Source organism: Mustela erminea, chromosome 12 (genome assembly GCF_009829155.1).
Source record: "Mustela erminea isolate mMusErm1 chromosome 12, mMusErm1.Pri, whole genome shotgun sequence".
NCBI lineage: Eukaryota > Metazoa > Chordata > Mammalia > Carnivora > Mustelidae > Mustela > Mustela erminea.
The window spans coordinates 26402224-26419599 of NC_045625.1; the positions used below are offsets into that span (position 1 = coordinate 26402224).

Below are 17376 nucleotides of genomic sequence, written 5' to 3' on the forward strand. Positions count from 1 at the left end.
TGAGGCTGCCTAGGGCTCTCTGCTGTATTCACTTACCTTTATTATTTCTTCCCATCCTCACTGCTGGTGGTATTTTATTGTTTTATTTTTTATTTGACAGACAGAGCTCACAAGTAGGCAGAGAGGCAGCCAGAGAGAGAGAGAGGAGGGAGCAGGCTCCCTGCCGAGCAGAGAGCCCAATGTGGAGCTTGATCCCAGGACCCTGAGATCATGACCTGAGCCAAAGGCAGAGGCTTTAACCCACTGAGCCACCCAGGTGCCCTGCTGGTGGTATTTTGATACAATACAATGAAATTATGTTATGACAGAAGATCAACATCAAGAGTTAGCTGTTTATCCTGTTGGTGTTCTTCGCAGAAACAGGTGCACCAAGATTTGAACACAAAACAACTAGCAGAGGGGCAAAATGAAGCTGAGACTTGGGGCAGGAGTGGGCACAGTTCTAGGGGCAAGAATGGTAGTACAGAGATGCAGAAACAGAGGACAGATGACTTAAGAGTCTTTCAGTTATTCATCCAAGGTAGGTTCTATATATATTTAAAAACACAATGGAAGAGTAAAAGTGGTTCTGCACAATCACTGGACTGTGTAGAGTAAGCTTCAGTCAAGACTGGGCTCTTTCTGGGACACAAGGCGGCTCAGTCAGTTGAGCATCTGACTAGATTTCAGCTCAGGTTATGATCTTGGGGTCATGAAATCAAGCCCCAGGTTGGGCTCAGTACGAGTCTGGGATTCTCTCTCCCCCTTTCCCTCTGCTCCCGATTCTTGCTCTCATTGCTTGCTCTCTCCCTCTAAGATAAATAAATAAATCTTTAAAAAAGAAAAGAAGAGACTCTTCTTGGTAAATGCTTCCCTTTTTATCCCTCCTAATGGCAGGGCCACATCCATATGGTACAGATGAGAAAATGATAGAAACTGCTAGGAAGGTATAAATTATGCTCAGCCTACCTCCAAAATCCATGCTGTTTACCTCTTTATTTTTTTTTTTAAAGATTTTATTTATTTGACAGATAGAGATCACAAGTAGGCAGAGAAGCAGGCAGAGAGAGAGGAGGAAGCAGGCTCCCTGCTGAACAGAGAGCCCGATGCGGGGGCTCAATCCCAGGACCCTGGGATCATGACCTGAGCCGAAGGTGGAGGCTTTAACCCACTGAGCCACCCAGGCACCCCTGTTTACCTCTTTAGAATACTGCCTCTAAGTCTAACCAATTTGCTCATCATATGAAATAGCCAGACAATAAATTATATATTCTTTTAAAATTTTGGTTTGCTAAGACTCTTTGTGACATATAAAATGGTCAAAATTCCCATAACAGAAAATCACTGCTTGAGGTTAAACTCTGTCCAGTACTAAGCATACTTGTGAACTTGAAGGTAAAAAAGAAGAGTCTTCTAGTAGAGATTTTATCCCATAGAGTTAGGCCCAATGAATTCAACTCAATAACTAAATTTCAATCACCAGGATATATGTGAATACAATAAACATTGAAGGAAATTTCACAAAGAAACTGTAGAGCATTGGTATGTAAAAAAGGTAGAACTAGTTCAGAGCCAAAACAAAACAAAAACAAAACAAAACAAACAAAAAAAAAAACCCAAAATCTCCCTAGTACAAAACAGCTTTCCACTTTCATTTTTTGGGATTTCTGTAGCAAAAATTCTTTGGAGATAGCTAAAGCCTATTTGTCTCAGCTAGGTAACCTCTAAGTCCAAACATTTTAATGAGAAACCTCCTACCATTTTAAAGCTCCCTACTATTCACTGGGTAGAGTTAAAAACATCTGAACGCTCTAAGGTTTATTAAGTTTTCAAGCTAAATTCTTTATACTTCTGAGAATTACCTACTTACTGGGGATGCCCCAGTGGCTTAGATGGTTAAGCATCTGCCCTCAGTTCAGGTCATGATCACAGGAGGAGTCAGCTTCTCCCTCTGCACCCCCCCACTCGTTCTCGTTCTCTCTCTCTCTCAAATAAATAAAATCTTTAAAAAAAAAGTTACCCACTTACTGAAAGTCATTAGAGTCTGTTCTCACAGTAACGTTACAGGAAAGAATACAGCCTTCATCAATGCAACATTCAACAGGCATATAGTGAGGGCCAAACAGTAGCCACATCAAAAAAGTAAAACAGGTGAAGTTAATTTGAATATTTTACTTAACCCAACTGATCCAAAATATTATCCCAACATGTAATCAAAATTTAACAATTACCAAATTCCTTTTTTCCTTCCTTTTTAGTACTAGGTCTTCAAAATTTGATGCGCATTTTACACTTACAGTACATCTCAATTCAAATGAGTCACATTTCCAGTGCCCAATAACCAAATGGGACACAAAGCTACCATACTGGACAAAAAAGTCCATCCAAATAGTCCATATATTTCTAAGACTGGGATCAAGGCAAAGATCCTATATAGATCTGCTTAGTTAATAAAAGCTTTCTTAATTTTTTCTCAGAATACCAGAATTTCTATATATGTTTACCATATGCTAGATTCCTGGAATTACAATAGCTGTTTTTGAATATAAGCTAAAATGTTACAACCAAATTCCTTTACCAGAATTTCACTAATTTCTCAGTTTTTCTTTATGTAAATATTATCTTTCCATATTATTATATGGGAAAATATTATAATATTACCACTTCTCAAAAATAAACAAAACTCCAATGCATAAGCAACTTTCCCTTTGGGATCCCACTAATACCATAAGAGAAAGCTACTCTTCTCTCCTGTAAAACTTACACTGCTCATTAGTTTTGGTTGGAAAAAACTTAAACGTCCATATCAAGGCTGGTATCTGACAAAAACAAAGCTGCCCTGAAGACAGCTTATACAAACTTAAAGAATCACCAGGCTCCTTCGTGTACGGTATTGCTTCATACTTCCAAACTATAATACCCTGAGATTACAGTTAATCTTATGGTTAAGACTATTTTAAAAATCTAATGGTAAAGACTATTCTCCTTTAATTCATTCAAAATTCTGCTGTTACCAGAAAATGAAAAATGATCTTTCTTAATCTGTATTGGCCCATGAAGTGTTAATAGCAATATTTCTGGAAAGAAACCCTACGATCTGTGTAGTAAAGCTTTTGGGGTAATGGTATTCCATAGGAATTACCTAAGGCTTTAAAAACACCATTATCGGGGCACCTGGGTGGCTCAGTGGGTTAAAAATATCATACTCCCCCAGAAACTGGTGGGGAAGGAAAGGTCTTTAAAGGTTGATATAGTAGTTCAGGGGAACACCTTCTCATTCTTTGAAGAGAAAATGCTTTATCACTCACATTTTGCACTTCACTAGGAGTTCTAGTACAGACTGAGGGTCTACCACAGAACACCTACAAAAAGGGCCCACATCCTAAGAAAGACAGCTTACCTTACTGCCAAAGTAACAAAGACTGAAGTCTGAGATTCTCAGGGTGGGGGTGTTACTTCAATCTCTAGATAGGGAGCACTTTGGAGCCTTTGCTATAATATAAACCACTGAGATGCTACACAAATAAACAAGACAGCTGTAGAGGGCTTTGGAGCCTCAGCATTTATGAAGACCTATATTTTAGCAGCTACCAAATATATTAGAAAACATGGCTGTAGTGGGACACCTGGGTGGCTCAGTGAGTTAAGTGTCTTCCTTCGGCTCAGGACGTGATCTCCAGCTCCTGGGACTGAGCCTCATATGGGGGCTCCTTGCTCTGCAGGGAGTCTGCTTCTCCCTCTCCCTCTGCCCCCGTCTTGAGCTCACTCTCTCACGTGCTCTCAATCTCATATAAACAAATAAAATCTTAAGAAAAAAAGAAAGAAAGAAAGAAAGAACATGGCTGCAGAAGAAGCAATCATCCAGATGACTACGAGTCAGAACCCAAAGCAACCAATGTGACCTTGGTAGCTAATACAGATAAAGTGCTACCTCTACTGTAAGCTTTTCTAAGAAGAAAAAAGGGAGGTATCCTGAAAGTTTACAAGGACAGATTGCTGAAGGGCTCCAGAACCTCTGAAGCCACTTGCCCTTTAATCTGGAGAGAATGAGCAATTGCAAAAGACTAATTAAGAATTCACACTTAATATTCTCCTGTAGTGGAAGTTCTTCAGGAAGGGATGAGAAATAAATTATCAAGGGGACCAGGGCTTCAACCATTCTGGCCCTCAGAAGAACAGGGACTAGCTAGACTACAGATGAAAATGAAATGAAGACAGAAAGAACTAAGGAACTTGGAGCTGAGCAGAAATGGAAAACAAATTACAAGTAACCAAAATATTTAAGTACCCAAACTTATAGAACTATAAAACCAAAAACTTATAAACTACAAAACTTATAAAAACTAAAGGATTAGGATTCCATGAACTGAGTTCTGAAACTTAACCCCAGCTTGTGTATGTTCTAAGAGGCTGAAGTTTCTATAGTGGAAGGACTTAGAGAAGAAGTATATATGGGGATAATGTGTACCTAATATAAGAGGTATGCAACAGGAGGCTAACTGAATAGGTATCAAATCCAACATAATTTTGTTAAAGTTTTTCTAAATATGGCAGGCAACATGCCAGGGAGGATATCTATATTCAGAAACTTAAAGAAAGAGACAGAAAATTAAAAGATACCATAATCCTTTTGAGTTTTCTACCCCAGTTTATCCCTTTCGGGCCTCCACAATTAATAGTTTTTATAATGGAGACACAGTAATGTTAAAGAAGTTGAGGAGGAAGCACAAAGCCAAAAGCTCCAAGGAATGTAATGTAAGCTGTGCACAATCAGTGCACCATTAGATACAGAGCCTCTCCTCTGAGCTCTAGACTGTTTTCATCCAACTGCTTACTTGGAATCTCCACTTGGATATCTCATAAGCATTTCAAAACTCAGAATCTCATAATGTCTCCTACTAAATCTGAGCCCTTCTCTAGTGTTCTTCTCTGCAAATGGTGATACTAACCGCAAAATCAGAAACCCAGGCCACCATCATTACACCCTCTCCTTTCATCTGTGCTCTATGTGTAATCACCAAGTCCTGAGGACTTTATCTCCTAAACAGTTCTATAATCATTACTAGTATCTTAGTACAAGTTAATATCATATCTGAACTTATACTCCTGTAAAACTTAACTGGCTTGTGATCCATTCTTTCTCCCCCAATAATCAGTTCTGTATACTGCAGCTAGAATATGATAGCATCACTCTTCCTGCTTAATAGTTGGTCTTCAATGGCTTTCCACTGGTCCTTGGATTAAAACTGAGAATCTTTAACATGACCTGTTAACATGACCTTACATAATCTATAAAACCCTGCGTGATCTTCCCACTGCCTACCTCTCCTGCTTCAATTCACACCAGATTTCCTCTTCCTTGCCACAGTAGCCTTATTTCTAACATGCCTTGTTTCCCACCTGGGAACTCTCACACCTATCAGTTCCTCTGCCTATAAGCACTGTTCTAAAACATATACATGATGTACCATTAAAAGAATTCCATCAAAAAAAAAAAAAAAAAGAAGAAGTTCCATCATTAAGACAAGTTCCAAAAAGGTATTTATGAAATGAGCTCACTGTGATATATATTAGCCTCAGTTATTATCAAATCCTGATGATGGAGGAGGACATCTGCTCTGTGGGATTCTATCAATGAGAAAGGATGCCTACAAGGGTCTCAGATTTCACCTCAGACCTCCAGTATCTCTTTACCTTCCAATAAAATTATACTGTGCAAGACTTCTGCTGGGATGACTAAGAGTTCTAGGTGATACAGGTCTGAAGATATGCTTTGCCAAATATCAATTCTGCCAGATCACAGTAAAATATACAGGACATGAGTCTCCAAAGACATCGTGAGATTGCACAGGCAATCTCAGCCATTATTCTTTGGTCAAAAAGCACAGTTAACAGGATCTCAAAAACTGAGGACTAAGCCTGCCAATTACTTGACTAGGGAGATAAGCTAAGGTAAGTGTTATGCTAACAAAAATGAAAAAAAAGTAAGGAGGGGGGAGTATACACCCCAGCCAAGCGCAACTGCAATCATTCCCATGGAATGGATCAAAAATCTAGGAGCTGGGATGTACAAAGCATGAGGCACCCTCTTCAAAGGACCATAGCTTAATGTTATGCTTATAACATTAATCACAATAGTCACAATAAATCATGTGAAGTAAAAGCACAATAGTCTGAGCAAAACAATAAATATCACTTTTATACTAAGAGCCAAGCATCATTTTAAGCCCTTTACATATATTAATTTATTTAATCTTCTCAAGAATCCTATGAAGTAGGACACTATTATTATCCCCATTTTCTTTTTTTTTTTTTTTAAGATTTTATTTATTTATTTGACAGAGAGAGATCACATAGACAGAGAGACAGGCTGAGAGAGAGAGAGGGAAGCAGGCTCCCTGCTGAGCGGAGAGCCCAATGCGGGACTCGATCTCAGGACCTCGAGATCATGACCTGAGCCGAAGGCAGTGGCTTCACCCACTGAGCCACCCAGGCACCCTTATCCCCATTTTCTAATTTGAAAGCTGAGGTACAGAGAGGTTAAATGAGTGTGCCCATGATCTCAGTGCTAAAATGTGGCAGTCTGTGTTCAAATTAAGGCAGTCTGACTCCTGAGTCTGTGCTTTTAATTTTTACACTATACTACCTGAAAATAAAGATCTGAGGTATATGAAAAGACTATCTAAGGGCACCAAAAAGACTAAGATTTTACCTCAAGATTGTAAAAACCAGAACAGTTCAACAGATTTTAACATGTACCACCCTGCCAGATCCAAGGTCAACAAAAACAGCTATTCTTACTGCAAATGTATCATCTTATAAGTGTTAACATGATGAATTCCAACATTAGAAATGGCATGGTTCTCGGGACGCCTGGGTGGCTCAGTTGGTTAAGCAGCTGCCTTCAGCTCAGGTCATGATCCCAGCGTGCTGGGATCGAGTCCCACATCGGGCTCCTTGCTCAGCAGGGAGCCTGCTTCTCCCTCTGCCTCTGCCTGCCATTCTGTCTGCCTGTGCTCGCTCGCTCTCCCTCTCTCTCTGATAGATAAATAAAATATTTAAAAAAAAAAGAAATGGCATGGTTCTACTGGTTTTAGCTTAATATATGTGAAGATGACAAATTTGAATGCTGAGTCTTAATTTTGCTACATCCAAAAAAAAAAGGCCAACTTGGGTTACTTACTTGAAAACTATCAGTGCAACCAGCCCCTGAAATTATGGTGCAGAAACTTCCTGTTCTTAGAACCAGTGACAGAAAACCATTATACCCAAGTTCATATGCTAGTCTCAGTTGAGGCCCTCAATGACCATGTGCTCATAATTAGAGAAATACTATATGTGTTTTCCACCAGCCACCTACTCACATCAAGAGATTTCTGACTCAAACTCTACATTAGTATTTCAGACTGCTGAAATACACAAATCTAGAATCCACTGCAAATATCACTAGTCAATCTACAATTTAAGAGGGTCAAACTATTCTTACGGTCATTTCAGTAGTATTCATTAAGCACCTTCTACGTGCCAGGAACTGTGCTAAACCATCAACATGGGGTGTCTTTTTAATCATCACAACAGATTTTTTTTTTTTTTTTTTTTTGACAGAGAGCAAGACAGCCAGAGAGGGAATACAAGCAGTGGGAGTGGGAGAGGAAGAAGCAGGCTTCGCATTGAGCAGGGAGCCTGATGCAAGCCTCGATCCCAGGATCCTGGGATCATGACCTAAGCCAAAGGCTTAGTTAAGAGAGGCTATTAGTAGTTAAGTTTTGAGGGAGTCAAAAGTTATATGCATATTCTCAACTGTGTCAGGGGCACGTCAGCACACCTAATTCCTGTGTTGTTCAAGGGTCAACTTGTTATTTCCAATTTTTTTAAACTGCCAAGTTCAATTAAAAAATGAACACATCTGTATTTAAATATAGTGATCAAGAGTATGTCAGTATGGTCCTTTAAAGAGGGTATCTTATGCCTGTACATCCCAGATTACTTTGATCCATTCCATGGGAATGACTGCAGTTGCATTTGGATAGGGTATATAAAACTCAACGTATACTTTCCTGTTCACAGCTCTACTTTAGGGAGCTAAGACCCTCCTTCAAAAACAAAAAAAGAGCAGGAGAGGGGATACACACACACACACACACACACACACACACACACACACGAAAAAATGGTATCAGGGCATCAAGGCAGACCAGATTCCAGGGTTTTACATTAATCATGTTCTATTACTTTCTATCAATGATTTTCCCTAGATTTAATTAGCGTCTTTTAAAAAACAAACAAACAAACAAACAAACAAACTATTTTATAGAAGCACGAGCACCAGAATGGCTCTGTGGGTTAAGCATCTACCTTCAGCTCAGGTCATGATCTCAGAGTTCTGGGATCCAGCCCAAGGTTAAGCTCCTTTCTCAGCAGGGACTCTGCTTTTTCCTCTCACTCTGCCCCTCCCCATGCTCATATGCACATGCACGAGTGGACTCTCTCTCTCTCAGAGAAATAAGCAAATCTTTAAAAAAAAAAAAAAAAACACTATAGGGATTCATTCCTATTAACATCCCAAATTTTAATTAATCATATCACCATTAAAGAGAAAGGATTCAGGAAAGAAGAGTGGTAATGAAAAAAGCTTGGGTCGTGAAGAAAGACAGGGCTTAAATGCAGAATTATCAGTTGCTAGCTGTGCAACCCTAAAGAAGTCAGTTAGCTTCTGAGTTTGGTTTTCTATATAGATGTGCAACTGGAGTAAGTTATCGTGAGAGTTTAAAGCAATCTAACACAATAGTAGATGCAGAACAATACTCAAATTTCATTTTTCTTTCTTTTCTTCGGGAAATACATTTTTTTGACTGAGAAAAGGAAGTAATTTTGGAACATGAAAATGGCTGACTGTCTGGATATGGAGGTCTCTGAACTGCTAAGGAACAGTATGAAGGAAAAGAAGAGCTAATACCAGCGTAGAGGAGGAAACTGGGATAAGGAAGCCATGTGTAGACCGCTACTTGCTACAGCCTGTCATGCTTTAAAACTCCCCCTATTCAGTTCAATCTCCCCAACCTACATTTGTCCCCTCTTGCAAAGTCAACCCTCAACTTCTACTTTCCAAATAGCAAGTAAAGAAAATGCAGGAAAAAGTAGGATAAACCCAACATTTTACAATGTATGCTCTTAACAACATCCCTCCCCTGGGCTGGCCCTTCCTTTCCACCTTTATTATTCCTACAGCATGTACCTTTCCTAGAAACAGCAACCCCTATGAATACAAATGATCTCCTTTCCAAAACCTTAAACTATCAAATTCTAAGGGCCAAGATTCTAGAAAGGTATAAATGTCTGTTGTTTCCTTGGTTTCTTTGAACATACGCATTTATTCAGGTACAGAAACCTTTGGGATTTTATCTTAAAACCACTTAAGGACATAATCAAAAGGTTTGAGTATCAAACAAAGCCACCTATCCATAACACATCCTGTTCGCAAAAGTGTCCCAGAAACTCGATATGAACAAAATCCTTCTGTTTATTTCTAGGAGATAATACTGTGGTTTTCTGTATCCAACAGTATGCCTTACACACCCAAGGCAATTATGTTTTCTTCCTCTACTCAAACAGAGCATCTGTTGCTAACACAACACTGAAGTCCAAGTTATTTTCACAGACAAAAAAGCAGCTGGTCAAGCTAGTCCATCTGCTGACTAGCCACCATCAAGCTTCTGTAAGACTGTCCAGTTAACTTAACTCCTATTGTCAGACTGCATGAGTCACAATTCCCAATCCTCTTTCAATTAGGATTCAACAACTCTTTTTTGACACCACCATTTGAAATCACTTATTACAGATACAAAAACAGAAAACGTATTTTAAAACTCAAGGACAAAGGTTAAAAATGGTAGATTGGATTAGAAAAATAGTTACACAAATTATCAACAAAAGGAAAAAGTTATTTTGAAGTTGGGATTATGAAATTCATAACAATAGCCAGCAGTACTCAATGTGGGCTAAGCACCAAGGATTTTTAAAAACTAACATGATCTTCTCAATAACCTTCTGATGTAAGTACAATTGTTACCTCTCTTCTATAGATGAGAAAATAGAGACACATAGCGAACTACCCAAGTTCATTCAGCTCATAGTTGGTAGTAATACTGGAGACCTGGCTCCAAAGCCATCCTCTTTAATAATTTAAAGCCCAAATCCCAATTATTTACTAACAGGTGTATATATTCAAGCCATCCTCACCATTTGCCACTTGTAGTACCTCACCATTTTCCTTACAATGACTAACGTATCATAGCTGCTACTATTTTCATTATAACATGTTATTTTATTTTTTCTATTTATTTGAGAGAGAGAGTGTGTGTGCGTGAGAGAGAGCAGGAGCACGACCGAGAGCACAAGCAGAGGGGAGGGGTAGGGGGAGTTGTAGACTCTCCAGTGGACCAAGGAGCCCGATGAGGGGCTCAGTCCCAGGAGCCCAGGATCATGATCTGAGCCAAAGGCCAAAGGTAGACCCTTAACCGACTGAGCCACCCAGGTGCCTGTCATTATAACATTTTATAACATGGAAGAATAATCACACCTGAGGTGTAATACTTACTTAAAGAGAAATACACAGTTCATTATTAGTTGAGGTATAGAACTGATCCTGCAGTAATTCATGAGAAAAAAATGCTGAAATTCATAGCAATAAATCGGTTATAAGCATTCACACCCGATACTTGTTTTAAGCTATAAAAGAAAATAGTTTTTTATTAGAAATATTATTTGATACCAACAAATGAAATGAAATTCAGCACCTTTTCTAACACTGAGAAGTGAATTTTCAAAGTTATCACAAAGAACAACTAATTCCTTGCTACCTCTGGGGAAACTGCTGGTAGTACTTGTAGCTACTCAAAAACATCATTTGGGGGGCGCCTGGGTGGCTCAGTAGGTTAAGCGGCTGCCTTCGGCTCAGGTCATGATCCCACCGTCCTGGGATGGAGCCCCCCATCCGGCTCCCTGCTCAGCAGAGAGCCTGCTTCTCCCACTCCCTCTCCCTACTTGTGTTCTCTCTGTCAAATAAATAAATAAAATCTTAAACAAACAAACAAACAAACAAACAACCATTTGGAATGAGACGAAATAAGTTCAAGTCTTAGCCTAGAGCTAGTGGTAGGACCTTGCAGGACCTACAGATTCCAACTCAAGCCCTTATTGAAGTGAGGGATAATGCGTGCCCTGGCAAAATAAAGATGATCCATATTAAAATACTCTTTAAAATTCTATTTTAAAACACATAGAATACTTTAGTACTTTGTAAACTTTAAAACACCTTGTTTTCATAATGAATTATTTCACCTGAATTTTACAGTAACTCTATAAAATATTCTTACTTCCACTGCATAAACAAGGAAATAGATTAATCCCAGTTAAGAGATTTGCTCCATATCACAGAACCAGTAAACAGCACCATGGAACCTGGGTCTCTGCCCTTCCATCTGCCCTGAATTAACATCCATTCACCTATCATATGACTTTTACCTAAAAAGTTTAATAAGTTAAATAAGTTTTTAAAAAGTTAAATAAGCAGTGAAATGTTTTACAAATTAAGGCAGAGATGTTTCAAACATATATATTCCAAGTAAACAAAATGTTAATTTTTTACAGATGTCTAATAGTCATGGAAATGAAAACTGAGTATACCCAGCTGAGTTTCAAGATGCATGCATACAATTAAAACTAAATCATATGCACTTTAGTAAAATACTATAACAGTCAATGCTTAAAACATCACTACACGATTTTCCCGTGGCCTCCCTGGCCCCCGCCGTGCTCCTTGAGGCGGTGAATCCAAGCAAACTTTGAGAAAACACTGTTCTAGTAAGTTTTTCCAGTGCTTTCCATCTAAGAATAGAACAGAATGGCCTCTTGGATATGCCCTTGTTTTCCCTGCTACATTATTAATAACACTTGTCCTCGCCTCCCATACTATACTATACTTCAATTACTATCCTCTAACAAAGAGAACAGGATGGTTATTTCTATACAGAGATTATGCCTGAAGATCAATAATTCTAACTGTATTCAAAACATTGGCTATGTTCTCGAAAACGGGTTTGGTTTTTTTTCCCCCCTTAATTGAAATTACTAGTCTTCTCTTCTCTTTAACTTGTCCGGAAAGCATGCACGGGCCACAACAACCATTAAGGTAACTGTGACGAGCAAGAAACGGGTCGCAGACGGTGGGACTGCGAGCTCTCCTTCCCAGATCAGCTACAACTAAACACCAAGACCTGCCTCCCAACCGGTCACGAGGCGGGTGGGAGCGGGGGGCGCGGTCCTAGGGAGACTGGGTTCCCGACCTAAAGCAGGTCGTATTGTGCCAAGAAAGCCGGCTGAGTCGAGGAAGCAGCCTCAGCTTCGGCGTCCGCAGGTAGTAGACCCCGCGTGCCTCGGCTTCTGCTAAGGAGGGATAAACCCGCGCTCGCATGCGGGGAGGCTCGAGAAGCAAAGGCGGCCTAGAGCGCGGCAGAAAATCACTGGGAAATGGGGACAGCTCCCTTCTTCCCCTCAGGAGCCAGGGCCCAGGGCCAAAGGCCAGCTTGGGTCACCGGGCGCGGTCCCCGCAGCCCGGCCAGCGCCGCGGGAGGAGAGAGGGTGGGGGCCGGCAGCCTCGCCCTCCGCCGCCGCAGCCCAGCCTGGCCTGGTCAGCCCCGCGCGCCCACCGCCCACCCGGCCCCGGGCGCCCCAGTCATCCATCCCCGCCAATGTCTGCGGCCCCGCGCCTCCTTCCCCCCCACTTACTTTCTGGGAGTCCATGGCCAGGGGCTAGACCCGTTGGGCCCGAAACCGCGTCGAAGAATCGTGCGGCGAGGCGGACGGAAATCGGGCACGCCAACACGGTCCCCACGGGCCCCGCTCTCCTCCACCGCCGCCTCAGTTTCAACCTCAGCCTCAGCCTGCACCGGCGCCGCCCGGCCCCGCCCGGTCCGCGCCCAGCCAGAGCGCGCGCCGCCGTCGCGCCGCGGTTGCCCGGGTGAAAGGGCGGCCCGCAGGAGGGAGGGCGCTCGGAGCACCGTGCGCATGCGCACTGCCGCGAGACGGGATGGGGCGGAGGGTGTCCAGGGCTGGGTAGGAGGGGCAGTGCTAACCTCTTAGCGCCGCGGGTCCACCGACCGAGGCTTTCCTTCCTTCCCGCATCCTTTTTCCCCCAGCACGCGCTCTCTCTGCAGGTCTTGGAATGGACCACTGGGTATCCAGCAGCCGGGCCCGTGGGGTGGGCAGGGGAAGGAAAGCTCTGACCCTCGAGAGAGCCCCCTCTCCACCCTGCACGCATCTGAAGCACCCCCGACACTGGCTGTCCAGGAGCAGCCAGGCTAGACCAGGCCCGCTGTCTGGTGACAAGGAAAGGGCTGGGATGGAGGATGTAGTGGAAACATGGGAAAGGCCTGTAGGGACATTGGCAGAAACATCGGTAGACCGTGGAGCCTAGTAGACCTTCCCCAGAGAGCCCTCCTGGGGATCGCGCTGTGATTCTGGCCAAGTCACTCTCCCTGAGCCTATTTCGTCTTCCTTAAAATAAGAGCAATAATGCTGACTTTGCAGAGCAGAGCATTGTTAGGATAAAATAATGTATTTGAAGTGCCCGGTACATAATTAATGGCCAGTAAGTTACAGTTGTTGGTGGGGGGCTAGAACCTGTTCAGTCTGGCCTGAAGGGACCATGAAAACTATAGAAACTTAGGGGAGGTAGGCTTGAAAGGTTCTTCCTCAAGCAAAAAGGCCTCAGTCCACCATTTGGATGACTCCGGAGAGGCTCAGAAGAGTTCCAACCAGGCAATCACGCACGATGAATGAACACAAGGAAAATAATATATATTGAGCACCTATTAGGTACCAGTTCTCTGAACTGGGAATTCAGCTGTGACAGGGCCCTGCTCTTACAGTCTAGTATAGGAGGCAGAAGGAAAAAAGTGTCTATCTATCTATATAGTAAATTAATGTAAATATACACAGTGGTAGGGGCACTATAAGATATATATATTTGCGTATATGTGTGTATATATATGTATGTATGTAGATATATGGCAGTTAGAGGCACTATAAAGAAAAATTACATGGGGTAAATGGACTCAGAGAATTGTGAGGGCTTCATTTTCCATAAGAAGGTCAGGGAAGTCCTCCAAAGAGACCTTACTGAACTGAGAGAATGAGGCATACAAAGATATGGGGAAGAGCATTCTAGATAGAAGGAACAGCAAATGCAAAGGCCCCAAGAGGGCATGAGCTCTAAGAAATCAGCATTTATCCTACAAGTCTGTAATTGTCTCTATACTGTGACTTCCATGAGGGTCAAAATTTCTTTTCCTCATATCTGTATCCCCAGCACAGGGCCTGCCATCTATGCACTCAATAAATCCTTTTTTTTTTTTTTTTTGTACTGGACAGACATGTACAAGAAACAGAACAAAGGGCACAAAAGGAAAACAGTGACTTGGTTCAAGCTGGGTGGATAGTGCTTGAAGGCCAGGGTCCAGGGTGGGCCTATATGCACAGTATTGCTCCTGCAGCTGAAAGGAGTGATGGCATGCAAACTTGCAGAGAGCTGTCTCTTGGTATCAAGGGAAAGGAGCCTCCTATCCAAGCCACCCTGATTCCATGCGGAGCGGTGGGCAGCCAAGCACCAGCCTCTAGGGCAGGCCTGCAAGCATGGAGGCCCTTCTCTGCACTGGGTACTCACTGCAGCTGAGTCAGGGAGAAATGCAGCCTAGGGACTGCAGAACATTAGAGGTCAAACCGCATGACTGAGTGCCCGAGCCCTGTCCCTACCTTCTGCTGTGGGACACATCACTAAGGGGAAGAAATGGTATTTAGGGCTGTCCCCAGTTCTCTTGCTGCAAGGACTTTACTTCAGAGAGAAACCCCTGCACACTTTATGACTGATAGGTATAACCACAGGAGGAGATAGAAAGAGGCTTTGGAGACAGTAAGTCGCCGCTGAAATGTGATCGCCAGAATACTGTCACAGGTCACTTCCCAGGAGCTCACTCCTGGCTTCTTGCCTCCTTACTCATCCAGCTCTTTCCCTGCAGCCCAGCCAGGAGCCTGCAGCTTTGGACAAGTGCTCTGCCCCATTTGACTTCTGCCCTTGCGTGATCTCTCTTTCTTCAGGCAGACTGACTTCCCTGGCCAGCTCACCCAGGCCTTCTGCTTGCCCTGGTTGCTCTCTCTTCTGGCTGTGATTTCCGTCTTTCCCCAGCTATCCACGCTCTCTGGCGGCAGTGCTCACCTAGCTGGGCTCTCAGTCAACACCCCCACCCCACTCCTGCTGCTTTGCCTTTTCTGTACTTACCTTTTCACAGCCTAGTCAGTTTGGAAATTTTCAAAAGTAGCTTTACTAATAAAGTAAAGCCGCTGTTCTCAAACGTAATCCCCAGGCCAGCTGCATCAGCACCACCTGGGAACTTGCTAGAAGGGCAAATTCTCAACCTTCATCCCCAGACTAACTAAATCGGAAACTCTGGCAGGAAGGTCCAGAGAAACTGTGTTTTGACAAATCCTCCAAGTGACTGATGCACACTAGAGCTTCAGAACCAATGAACTAAGAGAAAGCAAATTGTTTAAAAAAAAAAAAAAAAAAAAGACAAGCAACTACAGAGGCATTAAAAGCAATGTTCTAACCCTTAGGTTTCTAATTCTGAGATAGAAATCTACTCATAGGTATTTATTTTATGGCGGTTCCTGGGCCTCCAGGAATGTCTTTCCGAGGGAACATCAAGCTAGAATAAGCTCAGGATTGGCACTGCTGATATGAAGAGTCTGGCAAAATTGTCTCTTTCAGAACCAGGTTCTCTCTCCTCTCTTGCCAGGTGTTACTCCCGCACCCTAAACACCCTCCGAAATTCTGGGCTGCCCCCGTCTCTTGGGAGAGAACGTTACTTCCCTTAAGTATCGCCAACACTGTTCCCCTTTGGGAGTAGGTGTAGGGCCACAGGCCTGGAGTCAGCAGTCTGAATTTAAATCCTGACCCTGGCGCCTACCAGCAGTGTAGCCTGCAGTGGGTCTTTCCTCTAGATCAGCCTCAATTTCCTCATCCGGAGCAGTGATCATGATCACAGTCATTCCCAGTTTTGGTGGTTGTGAGGATTAAGGAGATTACATATGCAAAGCGCTGAGCTTAGTACACATTTAACGAATGATAGCTGTTACTATTATTACTCCCTCATACATCATATCCTCCTGTGTCACCCTTGGATAGCCTTTATCACCGCTTGGTCTTTGGGGGCTTAGAAGTCCTACTGTCACCCCCTAACTCCCATTTTCATTGTTATCCTGGTTTCTCTGAAGCATAATCACTGGCCAGATGCTGCTCTTTGTTGAAGCCCTAGATCTCCACCTATTTCTCCCTGGTAATATCGGGCCTGATCTCAGCATATACCACCTCACCCAGGAAAACCATGGGTTTCTCTATGCCTCAGTGTCTTCCATTGTGAACGAGGCATCATAACAATACCACCTGTGGGGGGTTTGAGTTGATGAAACAAGATAATTCATATTAAGAGTTTAGCAGTCCCTGTCATGTAGGAAGTATTCAAAAAATATTAGCTATCCTCTCTTCCCAATCTTAGAAACCTAATTCTTCTTTTTCCCTGCCTCCTTCTCACTAAAACAGATTCAACCGAAAGTTCTGGAAGCCCCTTGAACTCCGAGTACTAATTTCTGATCCTAGGAACTCCTTTTAGACATTTATGCTCTCCTGGGAAGAAAAGGATGATCCTGGTCTGCTGTGGTCTAGCTCCATAGTTGGAGAGCTCTAAGCAAAATGGGCAGCAATCAGTGCACACCAACATGACAGAGGGCCTGGAAACTGTGAGACGAGACACAATGAAAAGTGCCTATGAGTATTTAGCCTGGAAAGGAAAAGTTTCTCATGTCAGAGAGGACGTGATCATTGGCTTCAAATCTCTCTAGGGCTGTGGTGTGGAAGAGGCCAGTGACGTGTTCTCTAATATCCTACCGATAGAATTAGACCCGATGAGTGGAAGCTACTAGAAGATGCATTTCCGGTCAACAAAAAGTCCAACTTCCTAACAGCCATACAGAGCTGGAATGGACTTTGGTGGCGGGTCCCTGTCCGTGGAGGTGTCCAAGCAGGGGCTGAGCATGTGCCTGGCAGAGCTTTTCTAGGGGATCAGGCAGTGGAAGGGTAGATGGCAGAGATAACTTTTAACATCTTTCTGAACCCTGAGGTTCTGTCATGCTGCAGACTCGAAGCCAGTAATGATTCGTTCCCTTTCTGACTCAGCTTTGCAATTGTACTCACCTCTGGAATGTGCTCTGTATCCCTTCTCCCCACCCCCACTCTCATACGCTCCATTGTAAGAGGCCCCTCTCCTTCCTGGGATAGGGCATGAA

At 42.8% G+C, this 17376-nt stretch overlaps 1 protein-coding gene across 4 annotated transcripts in view; it reads right to left on the minus strand.

Moving 5' to 3' along the window:
• The window catches only part of FSD1L (fibronectin type III and SPRY domain containing 1 like), a 70362-nt gene extending 52986 nt beyond the window's left edge, over nucleotides 1–17376 (minus strand). For 2 of the 4 annotated variants that reach the window (XM_032307550.1, XM_032307549.1), the window contains exon 1: nucleotides 17285–17376. In XM_032307550.1, coding sequence (XP_032163441.1) covers nucleotides 17285–17338 — 54 coding nt within the window. In that variant the 5' untranslated portion in view covers nucleotides 17339–17376. Of the gene's footprint in view, nucleotides 1–12765; nucleotides 13023–17284 lie in introns of those variants that run through there. The other 2 variants (XM_032307551.1, XM_032307552.1) reach the window with 2 other exon arrangements.